The sequence below is a fragment of the Dermacentor silvarum genome, chromosome 7 (assembly GCF_013339745.2).
Source record: "Dermacentor silvarum isolate Dsil-2018 chromosome 7, BIME_Dsil_1.4, whole genome shotgun sequence".
NCBI classification, from domain to species: domain Eukaryota; kingdom Metazoa; phylum Arthropoda; class Arachnida; order Ixodida; family Ixodidae; genus Dermacentor; species Dermacentor silvarum.
Window position 1 is genome coordinate 11,475,271 of NC_051160.1, and position 20,468 is coordinate 11,495,738.

The 20,468-nt window shown below is 47.0% G+C and overlaps 1 protein-coding gene across 3 annotated transcripts in view; it reads left to right on the forward strand.

Annotated features, from left to right (window-relative positions):
- Positions 1-20,468, forward strand: part of LOC119457557 (retinol dehydrogenase 13) — a 143,153-nt gene that overhangs the window by 92,620 nt on the left and 30,065 nt on the right. The window contains exon 1 of one of the 3 annotated variants that reach the window (XM_049670208.1): positions 3,270-3,484. The exons of 1 other annotated variant lie outside the window; for it this stretch is intronic. In XM_049670208.1, the coding sequence (XP_049526165.1) occupies positions 3,456-3,484 (29 nt within the window). In that variant the 5' untranslated portion in view covers positions 3,270-3,455. Of the gene's footprint in view, positions 1-3,269; positions 3,485-20,468 lie in introns of those variants that run through there. One more of the 3 variants, XM_037719163.2, reaches the window with a different exon arrangement.

The window sequence follows — 20,468 nt, forward strand, 5'->3', positions numbered from 1 at the left end:
GGTTACCGAAAGCGACTGCATGGCCTTTCTGTGAAGATCCACGCGGAGAAGTCTCTCTTGTGGAGGTCGGCGCACCACTTCGTTTGATTGCGACGCCATTAGTGCCGAACATGCTAGGTCGAAGACCGACGCTGATGAAATTTATTTTCTCTCTTAGAACTCTGCGGTGACTCTGACCTACACTTAACAAATAAAAAAAAAAGAAATGTCGCTAAATGCTAAATATTACATCCACGAATTTGGCTACCTTCTAACATGCGAGAAGATAGCCAGAAAGCCGAGAAGAAAGAACTGACCGATAATGCGGCAGTTGTGCCGGCCATTATAACGACGCCTTGGGATTTCGTGACCATCATCCTCTCGTGACCTTTCTCACGGTCTATATATATATATATATATATATATATATATATATATATATATTTAATCCAATATGGAAAACGATGGAAACAGCCATGAGGACAGCGAGAAAAGAAAGAAAACAGCGATTTCACCCTAGCTCCAAACGGATTTTGTTGGTGTCGCTTCCGCCGCCGCCGCCGCCGCCTCTATTGCGTGGCACGTGAATCCACGAGAAAGGATTGGCCAAAGTTCGCAATGGAAACGTAAGAAAATTATGCGACGGCAGCAGGCTACACAATAGCATTTTTGAAGAGCAACTACTCTATTTCGACGTGTAGAATGTCTTCTTGATCCCCTACAGTATTGCATGTTGAGGCAACACATGCACAGACGACGCTGCTCAGGTTCCGCGTGACCCACAAAACCCCGACAAAAACTAGCACTGCTCCTTCTGGAATGATCACAAAATTAATGAGACTATGCAAAGGATTTCGTAAATAAGATAAACGCTCACAGGAACGAACTTTCAGAAAACCTCGATAAACCCCACATGAGTGAAAGCGTACACACACAAAGCGTAAGTATAGACGTTTTACGACACCATACCCATGGGCGTCGCCATATTTGCTCACGTGACAGCGCCCACCATTAAGCGCCTTCTGATTGGCGTTTGCTCGCTTGTTTACAATGGTCACGGCGGCCGAAGGCACGGCTCAGTCAGTCTCTACTGCCACCACGGTGATCGGTGAGTGGCTAGACGACATAAGATCAACTTTGGCCAAAGGTGCAGATGCAGTGTAAGCATACTTTTCGAATATTCATTCTGTCGGCGCTGTAATATTAATATCGTGCAAGCTTACTGCAGAACGCAACGAATGTTAAGAGCCTCATGTTTGCTCTTACCTTTTATATATTCTAGTGTTTACAGCGGTATATTTGTAAGGCCGGGACGGCCGTGTGGCTGCTGTCGGTAACTGTATGTGGAACAACATCGTTTGGGAATAGGCGTGGGTGCGCGCGCCGAAAAAGCCTGTTTTCGTCCTACACCGACCGCGGTGTTGTTTCCGACCGCGTAGCTCTTGTCGCCAACGCTGATCGGATAACTTCGGAATGGTTTTCCGATTACTTACAGCGCAGATTAAAATGTATCCGCGTACGCGTGAACAAAATTGTTGCCATGTGGCCGAGCGATCACTCGCCGAGCTGCGTTATTTATTTCCGGATCAAAAAAAAAAAAAGAAAGAAAGAAAGCTCGTAGTGCCCGCATATTCCACGTTTGACCTCGCTGTTATGGAAAGTGAAGTTGCTCGAGTATATATGTAACTGTAGCACTTGCGTAAGGAAGACGTAGCGCTGACTAGCATGTTTATCGAAGATCAAAATTCAGTGGTATTTTGTGCCAAAGCTAGCTGTAACGCTGGGTAGATTGATGCTGCAGGCGGTGTTAGCTTGGAAGTCACTGCTGCTTGCCAGCCATGACCGGCAGTTGGCTAACCAGCATTGGCCGTAGAGCTCGTTGTTTCCGCCTTGCGAAAAGGTGTGCATGACGAACGGTTCGCAAGTGCGAACATTCCTTGTCCAGCTGAGGTGGAGGAATCTCCCGCACTATCGCATCCCGTACCTTCGAATCTCTGTCGCAGTTCTTGCAGTTGACGGGAGAACAAGTCTCGCCTCGGCTTTCCACGTTTTAAATAAATAGTATACTAACCGATTCCCGGCTCTCTGGGGAACGTTGCTGGAGCGGCGGGCCGCAGCTGATGCCTGCTTGATCTCCGTTGAGAAGTCATTCAATGGCGATGCGCCAGTGGCGGCCCCTGGTGGTGGTGCGCAGACTTCTCGCTGTAGGTCTATACACATCCTGCACCAAAACGAATGGGAACGCTTGATCAACTCTTGTTCAACAGCAATTTCTAACAACAATTCTTGTTCTTCCAAACGCCGTGATGGCTTAGTGGATATGGCGTTCTGCTGCTGACCACGAGGTCACATGTTCGATTCCCAGGCGGGGCCGCCGCATTTCCATGGAGGTGAGGACAAGAAAAAAGAAGCAGACATTTTAAAGCGAAACAAAGCAAGAACAAGAAAGGGAGATGGCATTTGGGTAGTGCTCTTAAAATAATTTCCTTAAGTTACTAAGAAAAAAAAATGAGGATGCTTAAGCTTCGCCTTTAAGAGTGGAACGCGATAGCATTCAAAGATCCCTGAATGCTTGTCAGGCTTCCCGGCAACTGCAGCTTTTTTTTTTCTACACCTTCGCCTCTGCGCGCCGCTGCGTTTTATTGGTTTTACGCTGTCCAGGAGGCGAGCGCCATCTGGATGTACGCGTTTTTGCAAGTAACTTACGCGGGCGCGCGCCGCCATATGAAAGGTAGAAATGCTGAAAAAGGGGTTTGTGTTTGTATTTCCTTTGTATTTCCTCGTAACAGAATATCTTTTCTCGTATATTCAAATTACAATACGACGCTATCATGTCTGTAGGTTGTGGTCAAGTCTTTACGATTTTCCCGACGGTTCTTACTTTGAGAAATTCAACTAGTTCACTAACGCCTCTGCGCCACGCGGAGAGCCTGCGTGGTCGGGGTGGTTCGGGATGATTTTCTCAGCCGCGGACGCCGACGCCGACGCCGAATTTTCTGCGACACGGGGACCTTAACGTTATCGCGTACAAAAATAAAGAAAACAATCAATGAGGGCGCATTTACACAAGAAAAGTAAAAACGCCCAGCCGTCCTTGCGAAGCAGGGGTCTCTCAAGGCCAATGACATTACTCCTGCAATCCAAAAGCGCCACGTCGTGGCGCTCGCGCGCGTACAAGTGGAATGGCTGGAGAGTCAGCCGTCACCTGTCATCCGCTCTCGCCCAGGTCTCGCTCGAGTCGCCGCGTTGTTCCCGCCTCGGCGAGTCGGTACTCAAACAAACTTGGAGCGGCAGTGGCCTCCTTTCACAACGGCCAAGACAGCGAAGGCTGCGGCTGGCGCGGGTGCCGGCGGGCTGCGGCAGATGCGTTCCCGTTTTATAACTCGGGAGGGCTCTTTTCGGAAGGAGGATTGGCGTCGGATTGGCTGGTGCCTGGTGGATCGGCAAAACAAGACGGCGCCTGACACACCCATTCCATGTCGACGTCGCCGCAGCAGTGGATAACGTGAGCAACAAACTATTACCGTCGTTATCAACACTATTACCATCATCAGCAACAGATCATCGCCTGGTTTAGAGGGAACAGAAATTTTTGACGCGAGAAATGTCGGAGCGCTCAACGGCAGGAGCTTTTGTCTCTGGCCCGCCACTTCTCATAGGAAAAAAAGAAAAACGTAAAACAAAAGAGAGATTTGTGCGCTCGGATGACGATAATAGAGCGCAATGAACTATGTACGGTAGAGTTCACTCTGAACGCGAACCCAGACTGAGTATACCGGGACTGATAACAGCACAGTTTATACGGAAGGTTCGACTATGTTTCTTTACCAATATATACGTATACCTTACGCACCACGTCCGGCATTTTTTATAAGCGAAGCTTTCTACCCATTGTTTCACTAGTTCCTTGCAGCACTGTAGACGCTGCAGGACTTCTAAGAAGGCCGAATGCTCCTCAAGATGTGTTCACCCGCGCCGCGTCGTCTGCTCGTCTGCTTCCCATCCCGTTGATCATGCTCCGCGGTTGGTGGATCGACGCAACAAATGTTTTTGTCGTTGTAACCATAAGCTGCGTTCACATGAATGCAACAGCGGGGCTTCGCTTCATCTGTATAAGCTTTCTCAGCAGTTATTTCTAGCCTCGTAAGCATAAACGTTCCCCAATGTCACATCGCTTGTTCGGCGTCTGTTTGGCGTTTGCTCGCCACCATAACCACTTACCATACTATAGAGCGCAGTGGTAAATTACTGATGCAGTGAATAATTATGCCCTTGTAGCATTTCGCATAGTCAACGCATCATCAGTGCTAATGCAATGCCGCCCTCTGATACAGCTGAAAATCAAACCGCTTTTACGATTCGGCGTCGCCTCTGTTAGTAGCGTCAAAATAAACAGGCGATCGAAGCGGGTGGTCTCCATGGGCTATATGATCGCTGCCATGTTGCTATACGTGGTCACGGTTAGGGTGGCTATTACGTTTACCGGTGGTAACCGCCAAAGATGATCCACAGTACAAGTAACGGCCGCAACAAGTAATCGAAGCGGGCAGTCTGCGGGCTGTTTATGTATGCCCGCTGTTTATGTACGCTGCTTGTTGCTACAGCGGTTAGGATGGCTGTTACGTTTACCAGCGGCATCCACCACAGTAATTCGCAGTGTACGACATACGTGCGCAGAGGGTCTAACATGTCACTTATCGCTGTAACGTATCATGTATACCAAGCAAAAAATTGCTGCAGAGGCCATCTCACAATGACCGACTACGCGGTAATGCGCTTAGAACTGAATCAAAATGGCAACACAACGTATTGCCGCCGTCGAAACGAGTTATTTATGGGGCATGTACTGCAGCGGGGTTTCTCTTTCGTGCTTGCCTAACAAAAATCGGCGCCATCTAGCGCCACCATCGCGAAGCCCGCGCGTGGCCTCCAAGATGCATGGCGCGCCGCGGCGCGTGCGAACGCTGAGGAACGCGTCTCGCGCTTCGTTCTTAACACGCAGCGCCATCTAGTTGCACTGCCGAGAAGTTCGCGCGTGGCCTCCGAGACGAGAGGCGTGAAGTGCCGGAGCTGCGAACGCTGTGAATTCTTCCCTCGCTTGCCGCACATCCAGTATAGCACATACTCAGTGATCCCGGTTGGCGAGAGGTCCATTGAAGAGCGGTAAATACCCAGTACATTCATGGCGCAGCTCGCTAAAGCATTGGCGTGAAATGCGTTCATTGAAAAGCGGGACATACTCGTGGTGAATTTGTGGCGCAGCCTACTAATTTGGGTTGCTGCCCTTGAGGAACCCTTGTGACGCGGGTTCGATTCCTCTCAGCATCGCACAAATATGAGGAATCTCTTTCGTCATTGTAGAAGGGCACATTTCTAGTGACACGTGCCTAGTGACCCAGGTGGCGGGAAAACGGTTAGATACAAACATACATAAATTGATACCAACATAGATACAAACATAGTTGACCCGTGGAAAGTTCGTGAAGTACCCTAAGAATACTAACGCATAACAGGAATCTTTCTAATCCTGCCAGTAATTGCGCAGTTACACCCGGAACTATATCCCACGTTGAGACGCTTGGCGCGTTTTCATTTGGCCTTACCGAGGCGCAGTTAGAACGCATGCGAGAGCTTCCGCGGACAAGGAACGCGCGGGAAAAAGGAAAAAGGAAAGAAGATTTCGCACTTTGATGCTTTCGCTTTCCCACACGTAAGCAATCTTAAGTGTCTCTGCCGACTTTTTTTTTTTTTTTACTTTCTACCCTTGCCGGCATTACTGTTTGTGTGCCTCAATAATAAGCACACGTCGTTGGTGCACACTCAAACGACTCCGCACGGCGCGATGCCGGCACGCATTGTAGTGATCTTCTTACCACCTGAATACACGCGGCATCGCCGAACAATCACCGTGAAAATCGTCTCACGAAGAACAATTGCCAAGTTGTTTACGGAAATGCGTACCCCCGTCAACGAAGTCGACAAAAGCACGGGTGAATGCAAGCGGGAGTTAGCGCTGCACCGTCGATGCAATTCCGCTGCATGCGTTGACAACTGAGCGTCCTTCCCGCTAGTGTTTTCTCAATTAGAAATTTTCTCAATGACCTCCTTGAAAACGTACAAAGCAAAAGTCTTAGCATCTTCTCTCAGTATTTTTTTTTTTTTTCGAATGTTACTGAAGAGAAAAGCCTCACGATATATTTAAAGGCGAACCAGCGCCGGCCAAGCTAGAGGGGCGCTGGCGGCCATAGAGGGGCGTTGGCGGCAACCATAACCATTGCACTCCTATGCCGCTGAAGACATTAAATATGATTTACATCATTACAGACAGCACTCAGCCGTGAAACAAACGAAGCACTCTGCACGCTCAAATGGAGGGTCGAATTCACAAAGGTTTTCTTTCGTAAGTTAATTCTTTGCTAATGATCAGCTGCCTTCGCTAATTACAATTTGTCCAGCATTAAGATTGGCTAAAATTTTATCTTATGAACTTTGTGCGAAAGTTCTGCGGAAGGAAAGAAGAGTACACAAGAACAGGAAGGACTCCTCTTTCCTTCCATACAACTTTATAGCGCTCCCTTTCGGAGAAATGTTGCACCACCAAGCCCAGCAATTTACTACGCTGAAGTACCACCTTGGAGCAGGAAAATTTTCTGACCAGTCCGTGGATAATCGTGTGAAGCTCTTTTGGAGTCTTCCAGCATGCATTGTGTGCACTTCTTGTGCGTTTCGAGAGGAAATGCGACCTCGAAATCCTCGAGTCAGGTTGAATAACAGGAAGCTCTGGCACCGTGTTTCTTTTGTGCTTCGCGCTGCTTAACGCCATCACGGTGCAGGCAGATTGAGCATCGTTGGTAAACAACGAGAAAAACCGAATAAAATAACCGAAGAAAATAGTTATGGTCCGTTTCGAGAAGCGGTTTTCTTTTTTTTTTTTTTTTTTTTTTTTCTTTCTCCTCCGAAGAAGGGGCCTTTGGAACAATACGACAAGGGGTCTTCAAACGTTCGAGGCAGTTTTTGTCTATCTTTATTTGTGTGTTTGTTTTTGTTTTCTTTGTTTTCCACGCATAGCTAATGTTCCTTGTCAGTACTGACGAAAAATTATTTTCGATGGTCGTGTTACATATTACTTACTGGCCATTGCATCGCGCACGTCCATTGTACCTAAAATAAAATCTTCACGCGTTGCCTTCCGTAACACGTGAACTAGCTTACTTGACATTCGTTCGTCCGCAACTCCAGTTTGCACCATCCATCTGGTCACCCCGACAAGCATACGTAATCAATTTACTAAAATTGGTACAGAACCACGCAGCACGTTTCATCGCTCGAGAATTAATGTACGCGTTACTCTAGTTTGACTAACATAATGACCTTGCTAACAATAGGTCCCTGCAGGAATCACCTAGGAATACAGTCCTTGTCTGTTTCTTCCATAAAATAATTTACAGCAAGCACGGAAGTACATTACCTTAATCACAACCCCATCGCGCATTTTGACAGCTTCATAATCAACGCAGCCTTGATAATCTTTTCGGCAGCACCCAAGCCTTCAATACATCTGCGCCTGCCACGTGCAATCAGTCATGGGAATGACCTGATATTCATTTTTCAGTGTTGCTGATATTCATGATCCTGCGGCGATTAGAAACGCGATACAACCCATCTATGACTGTGTCTAGTGATTGTTAAATTCACCATTGCGTGTAGTCATATCTGCCTATTGTATAATGACTTTTATAACCACAAAATGAAATTGCATAATACTAAGTATTTTCAATATTGCTTTAACCATTGTTTCATTACTTTATCTAGATTTAGCCCTTGCACAATGTCTTATGTTCTTGTTCCTTTTCATATTTTCTGTGTTTCTTTTTTTTTTACATTTGTTATGTACTGTCCCCCCGCACATCATACTCCTATTTGGAGCCTGTCAGGAATTTTTAAATAAAAATAAACAAATATGACTACTCATTTTGGAAACAGGGCGAAATAAGCGGAAGCCAATTAAATCGGGCGAGTAGAAAATCGTTGCACATTTGTCAGGCAGGTTCACAAAAGTCACGAGTCTACACACGTGTGGACATTACTGCCCATTAGGGTGCAGACACATGGTCATGATCACAATGGTAACCTCACGGACCGCAATGCTCACTCTTTCGCGACATCCCTAACTCCTCCTCTTTCTTTTCCCTCTCACCCCCGATATGTTCTCCTTGCCCGAAAATGTATCCTCCGGCGGGGTACCCGTGTCCTCCTCCCTTCGCATGTCTGCTCCCTTTCCCACAATATTTATCGGAACCACTTGAAGACAATAGAGAGTATTAGCATGTCTGGTATAATCTCCGCTAAACGCAGGCAGATCGGGAGGAGTAGCGGCTAAGCGGGGGCGCAAACGTGAGTGGCCTGTAGGGTGCAGCAACCAGGTGGCTTCCCCGTGCAGGCCATATATATATAAAAGATAGCGACACCGACCTCACAGCATAGGCATGCAAAGGTTCGTTTTAAAACAAGTGAGAAGCAATCTGCCTGACCGGTAGATGAACTAATTCTAGGCCACCGCCTCCTAAGAGGAGGAAGAGCGATCCGTTCCTTGCTCACCTATTGTCAGTTGGTCAAGTCGTTCGTAAACCCGTTCTGTGACTAATGGCGCCTTCCACTAGGGCGAACAGGCCTCACTGATTCACAACGCGAGCTCCAAATAAAAGTTGTTCCTACGCGATGCAGTGCTTGAAGTCTTGAGCATACTTGCAGCCGATGCACGGGAACGACAAAGAAAAATTTGGAGGACGCTTAAGCTTCGCCTTTAAGAGTGGAACGCGATAGCATTCAAATAAGATACCTAGCTGCTTGTCAGGCTTTTTTCTCATATATTCAATTTACAATCCGACGCTATCACGTCTGTAGGTTGTGGTTAAGTCGTCTTAGACGATTTTTCTGACGGTGTTGACTTTGAGAAACTAAATTTTTGTTCACTAATGCCTTGCGCCACGCGAAGAGCCTGCCTGGTCGGGGGAATGATGTGGTTCGGCATGATTATTTCCGCCAACGACGCCGGCGCTTACGCCGACACCGACGCCGGATTTCCTGCGACACGGGGCCTTTAACACGTATCGGGTTAGAACCTGGAGATCTTGACTGTGTGTGGCCGCACGTGGCAGGTTGACCAAGCCCGACCCACCTGAGGCGCACAGGTAAACGCGTATAGCTCGACGCATAGCCGCCGCAGCAATCTCGACCCGTCAGGCGTGAGTGCATGTAATGACTGTCGAGTCTGGCTGTTTGGGCCCGATATCTGACTCGACCCGTCCTGTCGGATTCACGTAAATTTCGCCGCTGGCCCTGGTTCTTTGTGCGTGTGTGCGCGCACGCGTGTGTGTGCGCTAAGGAGTTTAAAATTACATACCAACACGCACAAGTTTACATTTACGAGTGTAGCACAAATTGCCTGCTGCACTCCAGTCAATGGCAATATTTTCGTTTTCAATTATTATACTGTTACTCTCGATAAATACTTAAAATTCTGATCATTTTGTACGCTCTTATTATTATTATTATTATTATGCTAAGAGGTTTATTAGCAACGGATGCAGGCGAACGGGTAGCAGTCACAAGCGTTCGGCCAAGGACAGCAACCACGAGCTCATGCCAGTGGCGATGCTGCTGAGGCACAGGTTACTCTTCTTCATTACAATCACCCTCCGCCGAAAAAGGCGCCATCCTGGTGGCTTAAGGCGAAGACACTACTAGTGGGTCGTAGTACGGCTTAATGCGACAGACGTGGACAAGTTCGCGGCCGCGATTGCGCAGGTCTGTCGGTGGCTTGAGGGGCTCCACGAGGTAATTGACGGATGACGTTTGCTCCAGAACGCGGTAGGGTCTGAGGTATTTCGCGACAAGTTTTGCTGAGTGGCCGGGTGTGGTAGCGGGTACCCGAAGCCAGACCAGAGAGCCAGGGGAAAATGTAGGTGCAGAACGGTCGGCTGGTTGACGGGATTGCTGCTGCCACTGGTCCTCGGTGGAAAAAGAGCGGGCAAGCTGGCGGCATTCCTCAGCATGTCGAGCAGCTTCAGACAGCGGAGTACTTTCGGACGCATCAGGTTTATATGAAAGAATTGTATCGAACGTATTAGATGGTTCTCGGCCATATAGGAGAAAGTACGGGTAAAATCCGGTAGTTGCTTGGGCCGAAGTATTGTACGCATACGTCACGAAAGGGAGAACTTGGTCCCAATTTGAATGATCAGAGGCGACGTACATTGATAGCATATCACCAAGAGTACGGTTGAAGCGTTCTGTCATGCCGTTAGTTTGCGGATGGTACGCTGTACTTGTGCGGTGAATGATTCGGCATTCGTGGAGTAGTGCCTTCAAAGCATCGGCAAGAAAGGCTCGGCCTCTATCGCTCAGAAGTTCGCGAGGGGCACCGTGGCGCAGAACGAAATGGTGTAACAGAAACGATGCAGCGTCGCGGGCGGTGGCAGTCGGCAGAGCGGCGGTTTCAGCATAACGGGTCAAGTGATCCACAGCAACAATAATCCAGCGGTTCCCTGCTGGAGTGGATGGTAGCGGTCCGTATATGTCAATACCAACACGATCAAAGGGACGACTAGGGCAGGGAAGGGGTTGTGACGGGTAGACTTGTCCTGGAGGTAATTTTCGGCGTTGGCACTGAGTACAGGAGCGAACGAACTTTCGCACGTAGTTATACATGCCGCGCCAATAAAATCGGAGGCGTAGTCGAGCGTAGGTCTTGAAGAGGCCGGCATGTGCGCACTGTGGGTCGGCGTGGAAAGCGTCGCAGATAAGGTCACGGAGATGTCGGGGTATCACAAGAAGCCACTTGCGTCCGTCAGAAAGGTAATTACGACGATAAAGAAGGCCATCGTGAATGCAGAAGTGGGTAGCCTAGCGGCGAAGAGCGCGAGATGGTGAAGAGGTGGATGGATCAGAAAGGATGGAGATGAGAGCACGGATCCAGGGATCCTTGCGCTGCTCCGACGGCATGTTGTGTAGTGCATGTGATGCAAGCGTTGTCAGCTGCGACCGGTGAGCGAGAGAGGGCGTCAGCGTCCGTGTGTTTGTACGATAACACAAAGGGCAGTGCCTTGCTATTTGAGGCTCGAGCCGGTTGCCTAAGGACGAAAACATATCGGAACAAATATTCGGAACTAGATGAGATATGTGTATGCTGCAGTAAAGATCCAGAGACCACTCAGCACATCCTAATGGAATGCGACGGGATCCACCCAGCGAGAACCGTAGGTAACGTGCAACTCCCAGAAGCGCTTGGGTTTAAAGTGGAAGGAAACATAAACAGATCAGCCGTAGAGATCAGCAAGAGACGATTAGAGTACTGGTGGAAAAAAAGCAGGGAAAAGATGGATACGACCTGATCTCTTAAAATCATAGGCAGCGGTACAAGCTAAATTTTTGAAAAAGGTATACAAAAATGCTAGATAAAGAACATGTGTAGTATACCTGATTAAATCAAGCAGGCTAGGTGACTATTTGTCGCCACCCCGTTTCAAAGGGGATGCCAATAAATCATCATCATCATCATTGCGGCCAGAAAGGTAAAGAACGCGGATGTCGTACTCCTGTAGCTTAAGGGCCCAGCGAGCAAGTCGGCCAGATGGGTCCTTGAGGGTGGACAGCCAACAAAGGGCGTGGTGGTCAGTGATGACGTCGAAAGTGTGACCATACAAATAAGGGCGGAATTTCCTAAGGGCCTAAATAATGGCTAAACACTCTTTCTCTGTAACCGAGAAATTAGCCTCGGCTTTTGTCAGAGTTCGGCTCGCGTAGGCGACGACATATTCATCGAACCCCGCCTTCCGTTGCGCGAGTACGGCACCGAGTCCTACGCCGCTGGCATCGGTGTGGACCTCGGTGGGGGCGGCAGGGTCGAAGTGGCAGAGGATAGGTGGCGAGGTTAGCAGGCGGCGTAATTTCGTGAAGGCGTCATCGCAGGCGGGCGACCAAGCTGAAAGTTCGTTGTCGCCGCTTAGAAGGTCTGTCAGGGGTGCAATTATGGATGCGAAATTTCGAATGAAACGTCGGAAAAACGAGCATAAACCAACGAAACTTCGAAGCTCCTTTAACTTATTCGGTTTTGGAAAGTCAGCGACGGCGCGGAGCTTGGCTGGGTCCGGAAGAATGCCGTCTCGCGAGACAACATGGCCAAGAATGGTGAGCTTTCGGGCACCAAAACGACATTTCTTTAAGTTGAGTTGAAGTCCCGCGTCAGTGAGACATTTCAAAACGTGCTCGGGACGGCTGAGATGTGCATGGAAATCAGCGGAAAAGACAACGACGTCGTCCAGGTAGCAGAGACATGTGTTCCATTTGAGGCCGCGTAATATATTGTCCATCATCCTCTCAAAAGTGGCTGGAGCGTTACACAGGCCGAAAGGCATCACGGTAAATTCATATAATCCGTCAGGTGTCACAAATGCTGTTTTATGCTGATCAGATGGTGCCATAGGGACTTGCCAGTATCCGGAACGTAAATCTAGCGAAGAAAAGAACTCCGCTCCCTGCAAACAGTCGAGGGCGTCGTCGATGCGCGGTAACGGGTAAACGTCCTTGCGTGTTATCTTGTTCAGACGTCGGTAGTCGACGCAGAACCGAATAGAGCCATCCTTTTTCTTAACAAGAACGACCGGTGACGCCCAGGGACTGTTCGAAGGCTGTACAACCCCGCGCTTGAGCATGTCATCAACCTGGTCATCAATTACACGGCGCTCCGAGGCGGATACCCGATAAGGGCGTTGCCGTAGAGGTGCATGACTGCCGGTATCTATCTGGTGAAAAACGGTTGATGTGCGACCCAAACCGGAAGCAGGGCTGTGCGAGCAGCTGGCTTCTTTGTGAAGATGACGTTTCATCGTCGATGGAGCGGTTGAAAGCGTCGCGCAGGGACTGATCAACCGCAGGGTCACAAGAAAGTGCGCTAAGGTCTGTAGGAGTAGAAGCCGCAGGAGCGTCTGTGACTGCTACCCCGCACCTCCACCACTTGCTAAGAGGTTTATTAGCAACGGATGCAGGCGAACGGGTAACAGTCACAAGCGTTCGGCCAAGGACAGCAACCACGAGCTCATGCCGGTGGCGATGCTGCTGAGGCACAGGTTACTCTTCTTCATTACAATTATTATTGTTATTATTATTATTATTATTATTATTATTATTATTATTATTATTATTATTATTATTATTATTATTATTATTATTATTATTATTATTATTATTATTATTATTATTATTATTATGTTAGCTGGGAGCGCCACCAATGGTAACACCGATTGCTCTGGGCTATAGCACGTTCGGCTGGGGCAGCATTCTCAGGCTTCGACCTCGAGATGACTTCATGCAGGCCTCTGCAAACTGAGTTGGAGCGCGCTACACGGTAAATTAATCTGCACCTTCACAAGCGAATAAGGGTGTAATTTATTTCACAGTCGAATGTACCCCAAGACGTGATAACTTGACTGTTTTGGAGCGTTTTGTGTATCAGCAGTTTTCATTAGATAAGACTAGATTATAGAACACTCGCTTTGAGTTACGCGAAGCATTAATTCTGCAGGCAGTCGGCTATCCAGCGCGACTCGGCAAACTCCTAGCCGTGGCATAGCGCTGTGATCGCTGGATGGATGGATGGATGGATGGATGGATGGATGGATGGATGGATGGATGGATGGATGGATGAGGCTGAACCCTTTAAATCGGGCGGTGGCATACGCCACCTAGCCATGGCTATTAACATAATTTGTACTTTGTGGTGGGTGAAATTTCACCCCTGCCTTAATTTTATCTACCAATCAGATAACCTCTGTTTGGTTATTTCTACCCGCTTAAAGTCTATTTTGCCTTCACTGTCCCTAAACCCCAATGCTTTGAAAAAATCAGCCCCGTTGCCTTGCACTGTAGGGTTAAGCCCCTTACAGAAAAGTATGAGGTGCTCAGCCGTTTCCTCTTCTCCACACGCACAGCACAACGTGTCTATACCTTGGTACTTGACTCGGTACATCTTAGTCCGCAATACTCCCGTCCTGGCTTCAAACAACAAAGAGCTTCCCCTAGAATTATCGTAGATATTTTCTTTGGCAATTTCTTGCTTGAAAGTTCGGTATGTTCCCAGTGCTGATTTCGTCTGCATCCCTGTTTTCCACAGACCCCTCTCTGTTTCCTTAACCTTTTTCTTAACCGCTGTTTCCTGGTTTGCACCCCTCCTGCAGTCCAAATATTTGATTGACAGTTTTCTGGTCAGCTTCCTCCATTTTGTATCAACATTCCTCATGTACAAATAACTGAAAACTCTCCTTGCCCACCGCTTTTCTGCCATCTCTCTCAATCGCTCCTCAAATTCTATCTTGCTGCTGGCTTCCCTGCCCTCGAATGACGTCCATCCCATGTCACCCTGTACCCCCTGATTTGGTGTATTTCCGTGTGCTCCCAGAGCCAGTCTACCTACCCCTCGCTGCTTAACTTCCAACCTTGCTCGAACCTCTGATCTCATGCACAGGACCGCATTGCCGAAAGTCTAACTAGGGACCATCACCCCTTTCCAAATCCCTCTCACCACTTCGTACCTATTGTAATTCCACAGTGCCCTATTTTTCATCACAGCTGCATTTCTGCTACCTTTAGCCGTCACATATTTTTCATGCTCCGTTAGGTACTCAGCCCCATTGTTTATCCACACTCCAAGATATTTGTACTTATCCACCACCTCCAGCGTAACCTCCTGTATCCTATGCTCGCTGCCCTGATTATCATTAAAAGTCATGACTGCCGATTTTTCTTTACTAAACTTCAAACCTAAGCTATCTCCCTCTTTACCACAGATGTCCATTAATCTCTGCAAGTCTTCCTTGCTGTCAGCCATAAGTACAATGTCATCTGCATACATCAGTCCTGGTAATGACTGTTTAATCCATTCTCCCTGCTTGAAATAGGAAAGGTTGAAGCCAAGTCCGCTCCTCTCTAATTTTTTCTCTAATCCTTGTAAATACAGCATGAACAACAGAGGTGAGGAAGACGCAGCGAGGAAGACGCTTCGAGGAAGACGCAGCGCTCTCTATCGGCGGAATTTCGCACCAGCACCCGCAGCCTAATTGCCAGGTTGAGTAAGGCAATGGACGAAACTAAAGCTCCTTAAATAACTTTTGGTGCCGTTGGTATTGCTGCGTGCCGGGTGCATAATCACGCTGCACTTTTCATGTGTCGCGAGCTAGCTGCGAGTGCGACGCGAAAAAGAAAATTAGGCGGTAATTACCGCGCCGAAAAAAAAAAAAGGGGGGGGGGGGGGATTGGAAAAGACATTTCCGGGCGTAACGACACATTTCCCATAGGAAGTCACGCACGTAGTTCGAAGAATTGGACGCACGTTAAAGAACCGCAGGTGGTCCAAATTTCCGGAGTCCCCCACTACGGCGTGCCTCATAATCAGATCGTGGTTTTGGCACGTAAAACCCCATAATTCTTTTTCGAAGAATTGGACGCCTATTTAATTATTTTCTTTTAATTGTCCAGGTAATTAGTACGCAAAAGCTTGTCCTGGTGACGGAGAAGGACTGACAACCGAATACCGTTGATCACTTAGAGGAGTAATTATTCTACTATTTTTTTTAAGAGCTCGGCTAATGCTATAGCTGAAACAGACGGTGTAACTTTTCTTTCTTTTTCAATCTGCAAATTGCTGTGTACTCTATATTTCATTCTTTTTTTTTCCTTCTCTCATTGCACTCAGGCGTGCACGCACATCGATCAATCTTTCTCTCTTTACTTAATCTCCCGCTCATTGTTTTCTGACCTCTCGAACCTACCGCAACTGCGGCACCGAGTCGTGGACGCTAAATTTGGAAAGATACGGGGCAAAACCGGTTCCAACGGCGCTGGAAATCCCATGCCGGAGTTCTGGTTTCTGGGACGATTAAGAGAGGAGAGTGACAGAGAGGGTGGCTAGACCCCGTCTTCCGCATTTTTTTTTTTTTTTTTTACATGTCCTTGATGTTTTTTCGGCCTTTTCACCGCTTCAAGCAAAGTGTGCATTCATTGACCGCCTGGTTGGCATCTCTTTCTCGCTTGCTGTGTTCTTTGCACTCTGACTTCCGCGACGCGGCGGAGAGGCTCGGCCTTTCTGTCCTGACGTGGGAGCGGCCCGCTGCGCGCTAGCACGCGCCCTAAAAAGGACACTAATAAAGTTCTTCATCCATCCATCCATCCATCTTCCGCAGGCTGGGTTACACTATGATCTACACTGCTCAAACTGCTTGTTTCTAAACAAGCATACGAGGCGTTTTATTTCAATTTCATCATTTATTTTCCTTTTAATTGCCCGCGGTGCACAGCGCAATTATAATTCTTGAGCTGGATTAAACGAAGTGGCGGGAAATACTTGAAAAGAAAATCGAAATTACCGACGAGACGACCGGACGACTAAAGTTGACAATTCTCCGCTGTTCGCCGCTTCGAACAATAATCTTCGCTACAGACAACTATATTAGAATCCGGGACGCACGTATAAATGTTGCCTCCAGAGAAAATGGGCGACATTAGACCGCATAGAAAAAGTTTTTGGCCTACAGGAAATGTGACGGTAGCGCCACCGCATTTTTGTGACGTCACGCTCTGCTTTCTTTTGTTGCGTCCGTAATTTTGTAGGTGGTGGATTGTTTTCGTTTTTCGTCATTTCAAGTACAATAATTTGGATATGCGCGAGCGTATGTCTGTGTGCGTGTATGTGTGCGTACGAGTTCGCGTTCACGTGTGCAAGAACAAGACCTGTTCGAACTTTTTCTTTGTTTTCTTCTCTTTTTATTAGCATGATGTCGTAAAGCTATCTGGAATTCCTTTGTTTCTTTCTCTGTTTGGTTATGTGTAAAATTGAATGCACACGCTCCAAGACTGTTTCGCTCAGGTCCCGTTTCAAACTCTATGCTTAAAGTACTCGCTCTTTCCGTACCAGTTCTTTTTTTAATATTGAATATGACCGCCTCGCGTGTGTTATGCCCAACTGTTTAACCTCACTTCGTCGTTTCATTTGTACAACAATTTAACAATGTGGAGAAGCCGGTGACGTATCCGTTGGCAGCATTTCCAATACCATATGTAGTAGCATAATGTGTCGCATACAGAAAAGAAAATAATCGATTCGAAGCAACAGCTGTCAGCGCAGATGTCACGTTTATACAGATGTAGTGGTATACGGATAGATTTGGCTTCCAGGGTGGCATCAAGTAGTGTGATGGTCGTTTAGAAGACAGTCATTATGATAATACGGGTTGCGCAGCGGACGGGACGCGCTGCATCAATTTTCCTCTCAGACAAACGTCGCTGAGCGAAGCATCGGCCGGCGGGCTTCATTTGCGCACCTGAGTTCCCCAACAGCACTGTTTGGTCCAGTCGGCTGTTCCTCACCTCAGTGATGCTTGGTTGAAGCGTGGTTTAGCCACTTTTCCAATCCAGTGCGTCGTGCTTAACTCACGCTAGGCGAACGGCGCGACAGGCTCTCGACTGTCGGCTCCTGAGCATTGATTGGTCACGTTGACTAGTCGGTCAGGTAAGTTACGTTTGCAGCAAGTAGTCGATGGTGTTTCTGTACCACCGCAAAAGATCGTGCTTGCATGGATCCACTATTGATGCGCGTCCGTGCTGATATAACTTTGCTTTAAAAAAATGGTTATTTTGATGCAACTCTTAGGAAATCATTATAGAAATTATTTGGGGGCTATCTGTTATTTGATTTGTTGTTGTTGTTATTGTTTTGTCTTCAATAGATATTCTGCTTGAGATACACCAAAACATAATGTATGTTTCTGCATGGAAATTCTCTTTTATATAGCGTATAGTATTGGATACAGACTGTCTAATGAAGTGTTTCAAGATTACTTTCCGTTCTTGGGTTTTCAGATATACGTCACAAATTCGGCAATGCCTGCCCGGCGCTATCTCTCTCTCTCTCTCTCTCTCTCACCTTCTTCTTCTTCTTTTTTTTTTTTTCAATGTGGACTGATCACATTGCTATTGAATACAAGCACGGAATCAACCTAGCAGCTTCAGTTCCCTTTTCTTGCGCTAAATGCGCATGCTAAAATATCGTTAAATCTGTGAAGCAAGACTTACGTCAACGGTGCAGCGTTTTCCGTGCGAAATTCGAAAGAGGAACGATTGGCCTTATCCACTCATTAATAAAATTGGAATGGTAAAAACAAAATAAAAGCAGAGTTAATTTTTTTCTGTTAACAAAATTATTTTAGTATTCTTTGTTTAGCGTCCTCTTTAACTAATTCAAGTACACCTCCGCAATTGAATATATTGGCCGATTAACTGGCCTCCGAAGGAAACCTTTCAGACGGCGACATTCTCGAGCTTCATTATGCTTTTCGTATCTTTCTTTTTTTTTCGTTTTGTTTTACACAACGTAACTCTGGTGCGACGCAAAGTCACCTTAGTGTAGTATAGTATAGTGTAGTATAGTATAGTTTAATATAGTATAGATTAGGAGTGCTTCATAATCAGATCATAGTTTCGGCACGTAAAACCCCATAATGTAATATAATAGTATAGTATAATATAGTATATTATAGAATAGGTATAGTAACTCTAGATGTAGAAAAGCTCTCCATAAAACGAAAGTACGGCTTCCGATTGATTTCCTCTGGTTAGACAGCCAAACCGGAAAATTGAGAGGCGACTTTCGATCGTTACGCCATCTGCAGCGCACTAGCTCTCCCGAAGCGACCAAATGGAACTCTTTATATGCATTTACCTGTAGCCGAAACAAACCTACGGTAACTGCATCCTTGATTGAAGCGCGCCACGTGACATACCACGTGACTGACGTTTAGACAGTGTAAGAGTTTTCCCTATTTCGGCACTACACGTTAACAATACAGCTACCCAGCTAAACCTAACGCTCTCCCATGACGCTTTCCGGCTGTCCTCGACTTCATGGAAATCAAATTCTGCAGAAGTATATCGTGCCTCTTCAATCGAGCTCTTTATTTGCACTCTGACCAAAAATCCGCGCTCAAGCTTCGTTTTGCGTCCTTTGCTTCCTCGTTTGCCTGCTGTCTATAGTTTTAGAGGGAAGCAAACACTTAACTTTATTACCGCTCATTTCGATCTGCCGCACTGCTTGTCTTTCCTTCCTTCGAGGTCTTCTTTCGACTTATCCTTAATCGCGCACTTTTTCATTATAATCGCATCAAACGAAGTGTTTTGCTCGCTCACAGATGCACCAGTTGCGACAAATTAAACACCACATTTCTTGCTTTTTCTGTCGAGTGAGTGAGTGAGTGAGTGAGTGAGTGAGTGAGTGAGTGAGTGAGTGAGTGAGTGAGTGAGTGAGTGAGTGAGTGAGTGAGTGAGTGAGTGAGTGAGTGAGTGAGTGAGTGAGTGAGTGAGTGAGTGAGTGAGTGAGTGAGTGAGTGAGTGAGTGAGTGAGTGAGTGAGTGAGTGAGTGAGTGAGTGAGTGAGTGAGTGAGTGAGTGAGTGAGTGAGTGAGTGAGTGAGTGAGTGAGTGAGTGAGTGAGTGAGTGAGATGACTTTCTTGAAATCAACAGTCCGGAGAAGTTGCTTATACAGACAACCTGTGTCTGCTACAATGCTACATCATTCCCTTTCCTTTGTGTAGGGTAGCCAACCGGGCGCTCAAGGTCTGGTTAACTTCCCTGCCTTTCCATACATTTTTTTTTCTCTCTCATACACCCACGTGTGCATTTTAAAGAAATCACCATAGCTTCCTGGATCAGTAGCCGCTTTACTGTTGCTGCACGTTTAGCCTGTGTTGTGACTGTCATTAATATATCGCTTATGTCTAACGTTATCTGTATGTGTGATTTATATGCTGCAATAAATATGCAATGACCATAAGGAGTAAAGAAAGACAATCCAGGTGACGCATTTGGTCGGACTTTCAGTTTTCGAAAATAAAAAGTCGCTAGTTCGGTACCTGCTGACGTGCATTCTTCAGTCTCGATGCCTATCGATGCACTACCATACCATAATGATCATTACCGAGTCGTTACAGCGGCAATGGCATACAGCGACGCCGCGATTGAAGCTATTGCTGTAAATAGCTGTTACTGCAAAAAAAAAAAAAAGAAAAAAAAAACGAAACGATTATGAACTGTCGTAACAGAAGTATATGTTGACAGGCTAGGTGGTTTGACAAGATGACGTGTGTCATTCAGCGGTGCGTAAATTCTGTGCGTAGTGTCATTATATTCGTTATGCGCTGCCTGCATGCTCCTGATCATTTACGCGATACTTGTCTCGTTCCGGCTGTATCAACTTTTGTGCCTTGAATTTATCTGCCTTGCTTCCTGCCAAATCACATTAGGGTGGGGCTATCCGATTACGTTGTTTTCACGTCAGATAGCGAAAAAAAAAAAATCCGCGACCGCTTGTGCGCGTGCTTTTCACCTGATGTGCTTTTACTGTGGTTTCTATGCCACATGTATCTTGTGCGTTTCCCCCTTTTGAAG